The sequence below is a fragment of the Alligator mississippiensis genome, chromosome 1, assembly GCF_030867095.1.
Source record: "Alligator mississippiensis isolate rAllMis1 chromosome 1, rAllMis1, whole genome shotgun sequence".
NCBI lineage: Eukaryota > Metazoa > Chordata > Crocodylia > Alligatoridae > Alligator > Alligator mississippiensis.
Genome location: NC_081824.1, coordinates 351,107,715 through 351,123,118, shown reverse-complemented (window position 1 = coordinate 351,123,118; position 15,404 = coordinate 351,107,715). Strand labels below are relative to the sequence as shown.

General features: G+C 46.8%; 1 protein-coding gene across 3 annotated transcripts in view; it reads right to left on the bottom strand.

Annotated features, from left to right (window-relative positions):
• The window catches only part of GAS6 (growth arrest specific 6), a 67,501-nt gene that overhangs the window by 9,846 nt on the left and 42,251 nt on the right, over window positions 1-15,404 (bottom strand). For all 3 annotated transcript variants that reach the window (XM_019484984.2, XM_019484982.2, XM_019484983.2), the window contains exons 11-12: window positions 5,255-5,419; window positions 2,457-2,625 (exon numbers count right to left, since the gene is read on the bottom strand). In XM_019484984.2, the coding sequence (XP_019340529.1) occupies window positions 2,457-2,625; window positions 5,255-5,419 (334 nt within the window). The remainder of the gene's footprint in view (window positions 1-2,456; window positions 2,626-5,254; window positions 5,420-15,404) is intronic.

The window sequence follows — 15,404 nt, the reverse complement described above, 5'->3', positions numbered from 1 at the left end:
CTGAACAGAGGAAGGAAAAAGGTAAGAGCTCTGCCTTATTACTCTCCTCAGAGAAAGCTGCAGCTTTTCAGAATTCCAAAAATCAGGGTTGAGCTTTTTAATCAAGAAGAGAGATTCAATTGCCAAGGACTGTCAATCCATTACTTTATCAGAGCTCCTATGAGACAGGGCATGCAATTTTATATTCAACTTGAATATCACACAATGATTGAGGGATTTGCTTCCAAATCTGACCCAGTAGAAACAGATCACTTTCACAAAAGTATCAAAACTAAACTGAAGGGCTATAAACAGCACACATTGAACATTACCTAAATCACCAGCCAATCAAAGGTTTTTGAATGTTCTAAAGTGCTTCTAGTTCACAAGTTTTGTCGCCCGATGACTACAGAAGCAGATTTTGTTGCCATCTTTCCTACTAATGCAGCCCCCTTGGAGATCAAAAATTATATTGGCTACAAAGAAAGACGCCGACATTGCCTTCCTGGCCTGCCTGAGCAATGCCATAAACAATTCTGCTTTACTGCAGCTGCAAACAGGATAAATTACTTCTTTATGTAGTTTGCTGCTATTAAAGCAAAAACAAAGTTAATTGTTTATTATAAAATAATATAAATATGTAAGTGCTGAGGATGCATCTCAGTTGGAAGGTTTCTCTCATTGGTACTTCCGATACCAGGCTCAATTTTGCAGCTCTTGCACCAAACTGTAAACAGGATGATTGTCACCTGATAAGATGTTCTCTAATTTACAAAAGCAGAGGAAAACCCACATAATGCTGCACAGAAGATTTAAGAAGAAGAGAATGTGTATACAAGACTAAAATAGACCACTGGCATTTATAAAGGATTTCAAAACCTGACAAAGCTGATTACATGGATAAACAGAAGACTCTAGAACAATGACTAAACTATCCTTCAAACTGCTAAATTAATAGACCTAAGAATGGGCTGGAACAAGTCAATACAAAATCCAGGCCAAATTTTGCCCACCTTGTAGTGCTGTTCACACTATCACTTGTCACTAACAAAGCAACCATATTCAAATGCCATAAATATCATTTAGGTCAAAGATAAAATTAGGTATTTCATGTTAGGCACTGAAAATTTTTGGCTTGCTATAATCTCAACACAGAGCATACTAAACATTTGAACATGCATCAGAGAAGCCACAATTGAAACAGTAGTGAAGAGGATTATGCATGAAAGATGAAATGCATTGTCAAACACACTCAGAGGGAACTTAAACCAGAGTTTCCCATATGATGTTGGGTATTATCCAGTGTAATTTAGACCTTCCTTTCCATGAGCTAGGGTTGTTGGTTACAGCCATGTTGGTCTAAGGACATGGGCAAACAAGGTTCTTTGGGTAAATGTGATATCTTTTATTAGACCAACTAAATAGTTGGAAAAATTGTTCTTTGCAAGCTTCTGGACACAAATACCCTTCTTCAGGCATAGAGAGAGTTTGCTGGTGAATTGTGCACTCTTCTGGGTAGAACAGAAGCCAATATAAAAAATGCAGGTCTGGGAAAATGCAAACGTGTGGCAGTAAGCATCAGAGGGACAATAGGTGTGAGACAGGTGTGGGGTGGAGGGGAAAGGGGGAATGTGGAACTGATGCTAGAAGAATGTAGCTGGTAAAATGCAGACAGATTCCCTGGGGTTCTCAGATGGCAGGCAGGTTATAATGTGGCATATTATAACTCCCCCCCCAAAACCTGTCTCATGCCTATTGTCTCCCATCCCTCTGATCCTCACTGCCATGCATTTGCATTTTCTCAGACCTGCATTTTGCATATTGGCTTCTATTCTACCCAAGACAGCACACAATTCACCAGCAGAATCTCTCTGTGCCTAAAAGCTTGCAAAGAACAATTTTTCCAATTATTCTGTTGGTCTAATAAAAGATATCACATCTACCCAAAGAAGCTTGTCTGCCTATTTCCATGAACTACAAATTCAGCTGTTCATTTGCTCTCTACAGCTACTAGACTTCTTAACTGGGGAAAGGCTTATTTCAACTGCTTTATTTTTTCAGCACACAGCTGATAATTTTCCCTCCCCATGTAAATAATTATTTTACATTAATTAATTATAATATAATTAATTAATTATATTATATAATTATATATAATGTAATTATATTATTATATTAATATAATAATTATATTATTAATTATATTAATAATATAATTATATAATTAATATAATTATATAATATAATATAATTATAATTACATTTACATTAAATAGGTCTTATTTATTTAAGACCTATTTAAGTAAATAGGTCTTAAAAAAAAAGCAAAATACAAAACAGAATAAACAAAATGAAAACCACTCATCCTTCCTTGACAATATGGGAATACATACATTTTTTAAATTGTTAGTTCTGTAAAGATAAAAGTATGGAGATCAGAGCATGACAGTAACTTAAAAAACACAAAGAGCACTTACTGTAACTAAAATTAAATAGAGCAAAACCACTGCCTGGGTAGAAGGATCCTTGTCCTGCCACTGAAAAGCACTGCATCTTCTTATTCATCTTTATTGTTTCTTGGATAGTAGTATCCTCACCATTCAACCAGTTCCATGCCCGTATGCAGCCATCCAGCCGAGGGTTTATCTAGTAAGATAATGAAATACTTCAGCCTTGAACTCTTATTCCATTACAAGAGAAAAACCAGGCACACAGAGGAGCCCACAAGACTAAGCAATGTTATCATGTCAAACCAGGCAGAAAATAATCCTCAGATCATAGGAAAGTAGGGCTGGAAGGAACCTCATGGGGTCATCTAGTCCAGCCCCCTGCTCAAGGCAGAATCGTCCCTGACTAAACCATCCCAGCCAAGTGTCTGTCTAACCTGCTCTTGAAAACTTCCTGGGATGGAGATTCACAACTTCTCTAGGTAACGTGATTCAATGCTTGACCACCCTCATAGTCAAACATCTTGCCCTGTTACCAATGTGCAACCTCACTAAAGCAGGCTAAGGCCCAAATCCTACAATGGCACCCACAAAAACAGACATCTGTGCCCAAAAACAGCTCCCCTGAATCTCAAAGCATTGCAGAGGCCTGGCTTATACAGGCCTAAATCCACCGTGCTGACTTCGATATCTATTTCTACAGGCTGACAAGTTCATTGGTTGGATCATCATGCTCAAAGAGTTCAATCCACAGGCTGGGAAGTTAATGTCTTAGGACTCATAATGCATAATTCCAAGTGAACCACCTTATGAATAAATGGCCTGCATCCTCAGTTAATTTGGGATAAGTGTCGCAGCCAGAATAAAAACTCAGGTTCCCAATCTCCTGACAACACTACATTCTAGCTTAATATATTCAGACTAGTTACCACATTGAGGCCATGTCTACACGTTGCTGTATGGTAACATTGCTACGTTGCCATGCATTAGTACTTCCTTTTGGAAGTACTAAAGCACAGTGCATTATGGGTAGGTATGGGTAGTTCCTGCATTGTACACACTGCACATGGTTAGATTTCGCCATTACGTCACTACAGTGGTGTGCTTTACCAGGGGAGCGTGCTACTATGGTGACGTAGCAGCCAATCATGTGTAGACCCACATGATCACTACATTACCACAGCACACCATACAGCAATGCAGTGCATCGTGACATCACCACAGGGCGACGTGTAGCCCTACCCTGAAAGACTTATTGGCTAGGGACAGAAGTTACACATAAACCGATTTAAGTCAACAGAAACTCATTTAAACCTGCAACAGAACAGAAGCTCAGTGCACATAAACCAGCTTAAAAATAGCTAAAACTGGTTTAAGATAAACCTGGTTGAACGAAGTACCAGATTTCACTGATTTCAGTCAAACTGGTTTATGAAACTTCTGCCCCAGACCCCTTCCTGTTCAAGTTAAATCACAGTCCCCCAGCATGCTTTCCAGCCCTGGGCTGTGCTGTGATGTCTTCTCCAACAAAGAAGGGTTGGGGGAGAGGGGAAACAGGGACTACTCCCCTCCCTCCCAGCAAACCCCAGCTGGGGTCTGGGGCCAGGGAGCGGGGTTAAACCCACCTTCCCCTGAGTACAGAACTGCCTTGCTGCTAAACTTACTAAAATGTATTGCTGGATGTGACTGTGGATTACAAATCCCAGAGGCACCTGGAAGCAGAAAGAGGAAGTGATGAGCAACCCTGCAGAGTCCTGCTGCTGTGATTCTGGGCTGCAAATACTAGAGACCTCAGGGACAGCAGGAAGAGGAAGCAAACACACAACCCATGCAGCTGTGCCAGAGACATACTCTAGCGCCCCTGGCTTCTGGACTGAGCCACTGCAGGCATGTGGCTGCATTTCCTGAGTCAAACGTAAATGTGTCTAGTTGTTTCTCAGTTTAATCTCTGCAGTTTAGACTAACCTGCAAAGACTGAATCAATTTACCCTTGGGGTTTTTTGGCTGTCTGTATTTAGCCACTGTGGGGACAAAAGGCCTCCTGACATGGCTATATTCAAAGTCATGGAGCCATAGGATTGTCACTTTATTTAAAACTAATAAGCCAAACTCTTGTTGTCAGGGCCCTGCTCTATCTTTGGTGGGGGATTAAAAAAAGAGGCTAATCCAGAGGCATAACAATGCAGCTCTGGGATCTGGGCAAAAGTGGCAATAGCTATTTTTGTGTCGTCCTTCATCCCCATCCTCTCCCCACCCCCTTGGCTATGCATTGGGATTGAGCATAGGTATTTAAACATAACTCATATAAACCTCCTTCTACCAACAGCTTCTATGGAAATTCTGGCTAAGTTACTGTAGAGTCTTCCAAAATTAGTTTCATGCCTCAGCCAAACTTTTCCAAGGAGTGCCTTAGTTTTTAGTCTTCTTCCTTGAAGCTGACTTTCACAAAGGGCAAAAAATACTAATCAAAACAACCTTTGAGCCACTAAAAGGTCCCCCCCCCCCCTTTTTTTTTTTTTTTTAACAGGCTGAGAAACAGCCCATGCTAGCACACTTGGAGCTCTCTACTAAAAATAGATGTTAGAAGTGATTCGTAAGAGTCTGGCACCATATGTATGGAATACAAACATTAAAACACATTGCAGGGAAGGAAAGCTCCACCTGCCTTGTTCCCAGGCTCCTAACACACACCAAGCTCAATTCCCCTCTCACTTAGCCACACCTCACTCCACAAAGGTCGATAGAGTTAACTGGTTTTAACTGAAGTCAAAAACAGGCCCATAACACAATAAGTACCAATTCAAGTGATGAGTAAAAGAAGTACTTACAGGCTGAATAAGGTCTTTAGTTTTGAAAGGAATGCCTCCGACTGTTAAATTCAGCTGATACAATCCTTTGTCAAAAGTAAACAAATCCCCTGAAACTGCTATTTTCATAACTGCATCTTTGTTGACCTTTATAACTAAGCTTCTTTCCAGTTCTTCAACAGAGATCTGGAGAAACAAAATTATTAATGAGAATATTCTGCAGTGGAAAGATTTAACTACTGAAAAGTCATATACAATGCAAACACAAGCAACAGAACTCACAAGACAGGAAATCATCTCCTCTCTCAAGCCTATTTCATGAACCTTTTGGGATCTATTTTATGTTGTCCTTTGATAAGGGAAGTTTTGCTGCAGGTGAGCAGATGGAGCGGTCCTGACACTAAAGTCCACCCACTTTAAGCACAAAAGAAAGTCTACCCATGTTTCAGGGATTTTGGTTGTAGCTGTGTTGGTCTAAGGACATAGGCAGACAAGGTTATCTAAGTAAATGTGGTGTCTCTTATTAGACCAATTGAAAAGTTGAAAAAACTTCTTTGCAAGCTTTCAGAAAGAGGCACCCTTCTTCAGGCACAAGGAGAGTCTGCTGGTCTTCTCTCCAGGGTCCAAATAGTAGTCTAAAAGAAAGTCTACTCATTCCAAGTTGAAGCTAAGATTGCAAAAGAAAGAGAAGACAGTCTCTTGACAATTACTTCATGTTTTTACAATGTTTGGAATGTAAACCTCTACACGGGTTCTAAGTGGAATAACAAGTTTTTAAATTATTTTCATCTTCCTATTGCAGCCATAAAGGAAAGAACAGCTGAAGGCCAGATAAAGGGGTGCCTGCTGTTGCACCAGTAAATAGTAGATAACACAGATGATTTCAGACCATGAATACATTTCATCTTTGAATTGGACAGTTTAGCAAAGAACAAAAGAAATAAAGGTTCATAATTGAGACAGCACACAAAAAAATTGTATGTTTATACAGCACTTTTCATCTCAGAGACAGGAAGGAGCCTTAAAAACAGAGATGTCCAGGTAGATTCCTGCACTGACACAAAAGGACCAAATAAACTTTCTTGGGGGTTCAAGTAGGCCCAGTACTCTGCCTGCATATGTTCACTGCAAAACCAAGGCACAAATACAGTTGGTAGCACTGAAATACAGCCACCTCTGGAAAGGGAAGGGAGGCACAAAACAAATGCACACCATGCTGCACAAAAACAGTGGCTCAGATAAATTGCAACCAAAGACCTAAGGTAAATGTTGCTCTCTGAAGACATACCAGAGGATTTTAACACCTACACAGAGCAGGAAAAAGCTCAGCTCCCTTGCTCTACATTTCCATTTAGACTATACACACAGGCATGTACACAGTGCACTGCAAGTTAACGGGTTAAGTTGATCCTACTGGTCCAGTCTGGAACCTGGAATCCTGTGAAGTACAGGCATATCAAATTATATGTTTAAGGATACATTTCTCAATGATGCATGAACGACTCAGGGTATCGACATATTAAATATTTACCATGGGATAAGAATGTTACCAAGAAGCAAACGACATGCAGTCAAGCCCAACCTCCTTTGACCCTACTGTAAATTGCTCCTTTACTCTCCTCAGTCCTATTTTGAGGAGTGACTCAGCCTTGAACTCTGAAATGCCTAATTCAGGAACCTAAATGTCAAAGGACCTTGGGACTTAGCACTCTATGTTACTTATATGATTCTGGAAATTTACCCCCAAATCCCAAAAGCCTTTCCACCTTTGTGTGCATGGGGAGGGGGATACCAACAGACAAATAAGGAGTTTAAAAATATGCTGCCCAGGAGTTACAAAGAAAAGAAAAGGCCTTAGGGAGTTGAAGGGCCTCTGTGCAGGTTAGTTTAGCCTCTGAGCACTCCCCTCAGAGACGTAATAGATCCTGTGGGTCTTGGTGGTTTCTTCTGCAGGCGAGACAAGTAGCCCAATCTCAAGGTAGAGCACAGGGAAGACTCCATGTTTTTTTCCAGAAGTAGCAAGACCTCAGACCAAGCACTATCACTGTTGGCACTGCTGTTTTTCAGGTTCCCCCAAACACTCAGCAGCTTTGCATTTTCTCACCCCCAAACTGTTTTATATTTACCCATATTTTTAAACAGCTCAAATTCTCCTTGGCATTTGTTTTCATCACTATTCTCCAAATACAGCCAATTGAAAACTTTTTCTGAACTGCATTTGAGATGCAATGAACATTGAAAAAGAGGCAAACTACAGCTGCTGTTAATGCTGGACTTGACAGCAACTCTGCACACTGCCTCAGTGCACTGTTTGCACAACAAATACCTGGCTGCTTTTCAGGTACTCCTCCAGCTAGTTTTCACTCCCTGAGATGGCATTTATAGCCAAAGTAATTTGAACTAATTTTTGCAGAGCTGGGTTTTAGGTAACATTGCATCAAATGTCTAATTAAGAGCCAAACACATCACATGACAACTCTTGCATTCCCCACTGCTACTCATTTGTAAATTTGTGTGTTTAAAAAAGAGCAAGCAAATTTACCCATCCAAACTTCTCCTTTGCGCAGGTCCATTCCCATTACCAGTTGTCTCTGAAGACTCATACATTGATAGACGGTAGGGTCAGAAGGGACCTCAACAGATCATTGAGTCTGACCCCCTGCCTGGGCAGGAAAGGGTGCTGAGGTCAGATGACCCCAGCCAGATGCCTATCCAGCCTCCCCTTAAGACCCCTAAGGTAGGAGAGAGCACCAACTCCCTTGGAAGCCCATTCCAATTTTTGGCCACTCTTTCCGTGAAGTTTTTCCTGATGTCTAACCTAAATCTGCTCTCTCTGCCAGTGTGTGACCATTGTTCCTTGTTACCCCAAGAGTTGGGCTCTGGGAGCAGCGAGAGACGCACGGGTGAAAGCCCGCTGCACCCCCGCTCCCCCGAAACCCCCCAGAGACCCCCAAGCAGCTGCGGAGCCCCCCCGCCAACCCCCAGCACAGCCGGGGGTAAGCAGGGCCCATGGTGGGAGGGGGTTAACCCCTAGAGACTGGGAGGAGGTGGCTGAGTGGGAGCTGGGCCGGGTCTCGCCCCACCCAGGCCCCTACTTCGCCCAGCCCCCCAGGGAGCCACGCAACCGGAGCTGTGCAAACAGGCGCGCTTGTCTGCTGGCGCGAGTTAGCACGGAGTTAATGCAGGAGGGCCCAAGGCCCTGCCTGCAAGCCCCCTAGGGTAGGCAGACTCAGGCCCAGCCCACCTACCAGCGGCATGCCACGGATGGGCACACGCCGCACTCCGAGGGGTCTGCAGGCCCTCCCCCCCGGCACCTCAGAGACGGCCACCCAGATGGAGCCCATAGTTCCAGGCTCCACGCAGACGGAGCCCCTGGCTCTCTGCTGCGGGGGCTGCCTGTCCCTTTTTCAGGCTCTGGGGCCTGGGAGCATGGCCACCTCCCCTTGTGGTGTCTGCTCCCTTTTGGGGTCTCTGGCGCGCCAGCTGGAGGAGCTCCAGGCCACAGTCCAGAGACTGCATGCCATCAGGGACTGTGAGCAGGAGACAGACTCCTACTGCCAGGCCCTTCTCCCCAGGAAACAGAGGGTAGACCACAGTCTCCCACCAGGACAAGGGAGGACTCGGGGACCTCCCCTTCTGTCCAGTCAAGGGGATGGACCAAGGTGGTTAAGGGCCCTAAGGCCTGCCGCACCAAGGCCCCTGCCCTGCCAGAGCTTAGTAACAGGTACGAACCTCTTGCAGCCCCAGCAGAGCCTGCTGAGTTACCAGCTCCCGCAGGCAACATGGGCCCAACTGCAGCTACCGTCCCCGCTCTCCCCAAGACAAAACGTACAGTGTTTGTTGTGGGAGACTCCATCCTGTGGGGGACTGAGGGGGTAATTTGCTGCCTCAACCCCTTAGCCCAGGAAGTCTGCTGCTTCCCAGGGGCCTGCATCCGAGACAATGAAAAGAAGATCCCTCAGCTCCTCCAGCCCACAGCCCACTATCCCATGCTCCTTATTCATGCAGGCACCAATGACATGGCTCAGAGCGCTCCCAGCCAGGTCATGAGGTGCTACAGGGATTTGGGAGCGGGGCTAAAGGGTCTGGGGGCACAGGTGGTGTTCTCGTCGATCCTCCCAGTCTTGGGCTATGGGCTGAGGAGGGAGAAGAGGATCCAGGTAGTGAACCAAAGACTGTGGCGCTGGTGTCACCGGGAAGGCTTTGGCTTCCATGACCACAGCCTGCTCTTCGGTAAGAGAGGCAGTGAGCTGCTGGGAAGGGACGGCCTCCACCTCTCTCCGCTGGGGAGAAGGCTCTTCTCAGCCAGACTGATTGACCTGCTCCACTGGGCTTTAAGCTAAGCCCGCTGGGGGATGGGGGACTACCACCACTGCTGGCCCACTGAGCAACCCTTGCAAAGCCAGCAGGCCAAGGCACTTAAGGGAGCCCACCCCTGCCCCATCCCGGTACAATCTGTGGGCAAGGCAAGAGCCCCCAAGGGGACACTTGCCTGCCTGTACACAAATGCCAGGAGCTTGAGGAATAAGCAGGAGGAACTCGTCCTCCTGCTTAACACAAATTACAACATCATAGGGATAACGGAGACCTGGTGGGACTCCACCCATGACTGGACCATGGGTATAGATGGCTATACCTTGTACAGGAGAGATCAAGTAAATAAAAGGGGCGGGGGTGTAGCTCTCTATGTTAAGGAAAGCTACACGTCCCTGCAAGCTGATGTTGGCGACCAGGGTGGACAACTGGAGACCCTCTGAGTTAAAATCTGTGGGGAACACGGCAGAGAGGACACAATGGTGGGAGTCTACTGCAGACCTCCCACCCAAAGTCAAGAACTTGACCAGGAGTTCACCCGGGAACTGGCTGAGGCCGCATGCTCCAGGACCATGGTTGTCTTGGGTAACTTCAACTACCTTGGAAGGATCATGCAGCAAAATCTAAGCAGTCGCAAAGCTTCCTATCATGCGTGGATGACCTCTCCCTGACTCAAGAAGTCTACAGGCCAACGAGAGGTAAAGTGCTGCCAGACCTGGTACTGGCAACCGGGGATGACATAATCAGCGACCTAACGATCAATGGGAAGCTGGATGACAGCAACCATGAGCTGATCACCTTCATCATCTGCTGTAAAGCTGGCAAGTCAGTCAGCAACACTCAAGTCCTTGACTTCAGGAAAGCCAACTTTGACAAGCTCAGAAGGCTGGTCAGTGAGGCCTTAAGGGACCACGACCCCAGGGGGAGGGGAGTCCAGGAAGAGTGGTTGCTCCTCAAAGGAGCAATCCTCAATGCACAAGCTAATTCTATTCCATCTCGGAGGAAAGGCAGCAAGAAGGCACAGCAGCCACCCTGGCTCTCCAGGGATCTACTAGACCTCCTGAGGCTAAAAAGAAAGGCCTACAAAGGATGGAGGATGGGATTCACCTCCAAGGAGGAATTTTCTGCACTGGTCCAGGCCTGCAGGGAGCAAACCAGGAAAGCCAAGGCTGCAACTGAACTCCAACTAGCTTCCAGCATCAAGGACAATAAAAAGTCCTTTTTTAGATATGTGGGGAGCTGGAGGAAAAGCAAGGGCAACACTGGACCCCTGCTGAACCAGATGGGACAACTGATGCCCAGGAAAAAGCCAACCTATTAAATGGGTGCTTTGCGTTTGTCTTTCATCAGTCCCATGGGACGCCCGTGCCCACTATGGGACAGGGAGGTCCGGGTGAGGGAGATCCCCTGCCCTCCATCAATGCTGACCTCGTGAAGGAACACCTTGAGATGCTGGATACCTTCAAGTCAGCTGGCCCTGACAATCTACACCCCAGGGTACTCAAGGAGCTGGCAAGCATCATAGCCCAGCCTCTGGCACGGATCTTTGAGAACTCCTGGCACTCTGGTGTAGTGCCCGAAGACTGGAAGAAGGCCAATGCGGTGCCTATCTTCAAGAAAGGGAGGAAAGTGGCAAACTATAGGCCCATCAGCCTGACTTCTATCCCGGGGAAGGTCATAGAAAAGTTTATTAAAGAGGCATCCTTAATGGACTGGCTGACACCAACATCCTGAGGGATAGCCAGCACGGGTTTGTTGTGGGTAGGTCTTGCTTGACCAATCTCATTTCCTTTTACGACCAAGTGACCTATTACCTGGACAAGGAAGAAGAGATTGATGTCATATATCTCGACTTCAAAAAAGCCTTTGATCTCTGTAACAGGAGGGACGGCAGGGTCGCCGTGCTAGCCCTTGCCGCCGCCTCTACTGTGCCAAGCTTCGGATTTGCATCCTCCTATTCTCGCCCGCCACGACTCTGATGATATGTTTTTTTGTAGGGAGGCTACCTCTCCTCCACTTGGCCACAGTTCTCCTGCTCCGGGTGTCCGGCGTGTCTAGGCCTTGTGGGCCTTCTCTGCAAGGCTGCCCTTCTCACCGGGCTCTTCCCTCTGCAAGGCTGCCCTTCTCACCGGGCTCTTCCCTCTGCAAGGCTGCCCTTCTCACCGGGCTCTTCCCTCTGCAAGGCTGCCCTTCTCACCGGGCTCTTCCCTCTGCAAGGCTGCCCTTCTCACCGGGCTCTTCCCTCTGCAAGGCTGCCCTTCTCACCGGGCTCTTCCCTCTGCAAGGCTGCCCTTCTCACCGGGCTCTTCCCTCTGCAAGGCTGCCCTTCTCACCGGGCTCTTCCCTCTGCAAGGCTGCCCTTCTCACCGGGCTCTTCCCTCTGCAAGGCTGCCCTTCTCACCGGGCTCTTCCCTCTGCAAGGCTGCCCTTCTCACCGGGCTCTTCCCTCTGCAAGGCTGCCCTTCTCACCGGGCTCTTCCCTCTGCAAGGCTGCCCCTCTCACCGGGCTCTTCCCTCTGCAAGGCTGCCCTTCTCACCGGGCTCTTCCCTCTGCAAGGCTGCCCCTCTCACCGGGCTCTTCCCTCTGCAAGGCTGCCCCTCACCGGGCTCTTCCCTCTGCAAGGCTGCCCTCTCACCGGGCTCTTCCCTGCAGTGCTGCCCTCTCACCGGGCTCTTCTCTGGAGCTGGGGTCTGTACCACCGAACTCCGCGCCCTCACTGGGGCTGGGGTCCTCACTCTACCGTGAGTCCCCTATGAGGCCTCCTCCATCCCCTTATAGCCTCACCCAAACCACCGGTGTAACATCAACACAAACTCAGTGTAATACATAACAACACAAACTCGAGCCTCCTATAGCTCAAACATACACCCTCTGGCTATAACAACATTGCTCCACTCTGGTCAAGCTGTACTTGCCATTAGGCTTCTCGCATCCTAACTCCAGGAGCTCCTGCCCCTCTGGCTGCTGTCAGGGAACCGCCTCTCATCTCAGCTCTCTCTGTCCCTCTCCTTCCTAAGAGCCAGGCCTTGCCCCTTATAGCCAGCTGATCGCTGGCAGGTGTGGGTCATTTGCTGCCTCCTGTTGCCCTGGCAACCCGCACCTGATGAGCCTTCCTGGCTCTCGTAGTAGCAGGCACCTTAGTGTCCTGCTACAATCCCATACCCCATGATCACTTGTTAGTGAAACTGGCAAATTGTGGCCTTGGGTCCACCACGATCTGCTGGCTGGGAAATTGGCTCCGTGGTCAGACCCAGAGGGTGGTAATTGATGGAAGTCAATTGTCATGGTGCCCTGTGACCAGTGGGGTCCCCCAAGGCTCTGTCCTTGTGTCCATATTGTTCAACATCTTCATTAATAATGTGGACATTGGAGTCAGAAGCAGGCTGGCCAAGTTCACCAATGACACCAAACTTTGGGGCAAAGCATCCACACCTGAAGAAAGGAGAACGATCCAGGCTGACTTGGACAGGCTCAGCCAATGGATGGACGAGAACCTGATGGTGTTCAACACTGAAAAATGCAAGGTTTTCCACCTTGGGAGGAAAAACCTGCAGCATCCTTATAGGTTCAGCAGTGCTACTCTGGCTAGCACTACAGAAGAAAGAGACTTGGGGGTCATGACTGACCACAAGATGAACATGAGCCTGCAATGCAATGCTGCAGCTAGTAAAGTGAGCAAAACGCTGGCTTGCATCCATAGATGTTTCTCAAATCCCGGGACGTCATTCTCCCCTTGTACTTGGCCTTGGTGAGGCCGCAGCTGGAGTACTGCGTCTAGTTTTGGGCTCCACAATTAAAAAAGGATGTGGAGAAGCTTGAGAGAGTCCAGAGAAGAGCCACACGCATGATCAGAGGTCAGGAAAACAGACCTTATGATGACAGGCTGAGTGCTATGGGGCTCTTTAGCCTGGAAAAGCGCAGGCTCAGGGGTGATCTAATGGCCACCTATAAGTTTATCAGGGGTGACCACCAGTCTCTGGGGGAACATTTGTCCACCAGAGCTCCCCAAGTGATGACGACATTGAATGGTTATAAACTCCTGCAACACCATTTCAGGCTGGGCATAAGGAAGAATTTCCTTACTGTCCGAGGCCCCAAGGTCTGGAATAGCCTGCCATTGGAGGTGGTTCAAGCACCCACATTGAACACCTTCAAGAGTAAATTGGATGCTTATCTTGCTGGGATCCTATGACCCCAGGTGACTTCCTGCCCTTCAGGCGGGGGACTGGACTCGATGATCTTCAGAGGTCTCTTCCAGCCCTAATATCTATGAATCTATGAATAAGAGGTGCCCTGGTGAACAGAACATCTCTGGTTCCCTGCTGCTCCCCCTGATGAATTTGTAGGCGGCCACAAGATCACCTCTCAGCCTTCTCTTACGGAGGCTGAAGGTGTCCAGGTCCTTTAGTCTCTTTTCAGAGGGCTTGGCCTGTAAATTCTTAACCATACGAGTGGCCCTCCTCTGGACCCTCTCGAGGTTATCCACATCCTTCTTAAAGTATGGTGCCCAGAACTGGATGCAGTACTCCAACTGTGGTCTGACCAATGCCGTATAGAGGGGAAGTATCACCTCCTTGGTTCTATTTGTTATGCATCTCAAAGTCTTCAAAGATGTTTCAAAAACATGATTTTTGGCTCCGATGTGGATTTCAGATTAAAGTTTTGGAAAATGTGTCCAATGCTTAGGAGCACGTGTCAGAGATCTAGAGACCAGAGCTCATTTTCCATCCTGTAACAGACTGCCTGAATGCCCTTTGTCCTAAGGCCCCATCTGAAAAACTGGGTCACTGGTTCTGAAAGTAAATACACCAAAGGTTGTAATGTTCACTGTAAAGTACTGTAGCCCTTTTTAAAATGTTACCACATTGCTTTTTCCAATCTTTCAGCATTTCCTATGATTTTCATATACCCTGACAACTGTTTGGCATATTTACTAATACTTTTAACCTAGCTCATGATATACAACAACCAGAAGCATTGACTTATAAATATCCAAAGTGGCTTTATACCATAACTTCTTTACAAATATGATTTAAGGGATAAATCCTCCCCTTGTAGAGAATGCCTGAGGGGTCCAGAGGGAGGGTCTGAAAAGGAACAGTCCTGTGGCTGTTATCATAATGCTGAGGATACAAGCAGCTCTTAGTGCACAGCATTCCTTATAATATCTGCAATGACTGGTGATCCACAACATAGCAATGAAGAACATAGTGGCCAACCTCACTGGATAAGAATTCAAGGGAATGCAAAAAACAGACAAAAAGTTGTATGTAACAGCCCTTCAGGATTAGGAGAACAGGACTTTAAAAAATGTTCCTGGACTAGTTATTAAGGTATTTGGAACTCCAGGATACCATAACCCTGACGGGACGTTGGTGCAGATGTCTTAGATAACTAATGATGTACCCAAGGGATGTGAAGCTTACAAACCCATGATATGGAAGTGGGAGGTCTTCTGGTTAATGGGAAGAGGGAAAATAATGCCATGGGAGAAGAAAGAAAACCTGTGACAAGGCAGTGAGGCTTCTAAAATGTCTGGGAATACCAACCCTGTCCCCTCATTCCCCCGCCCCCCCCAAATATATCTTTAATGAAGAAAGATGTTTGGACAATCAAGAAAAATATCTTTCCCCATCTGTCATGGCTGTGGAGGATCCTGTTTGCAGCAGATTTAAAGGGACATCTTTGAGTTGAGAAATTAGGGCAGAAATTATGACATCCCTGTAAAGACCCTCAGCCACTCAATGTTTCTAATAGAATACCAGGAATTTATTTTAAATCACAGGGTCCAATCCAAACTAAGTTAGGAATGACTGAATACCAATGGTTGCTCTGTGCCCTACTGCAGAGAGTGGT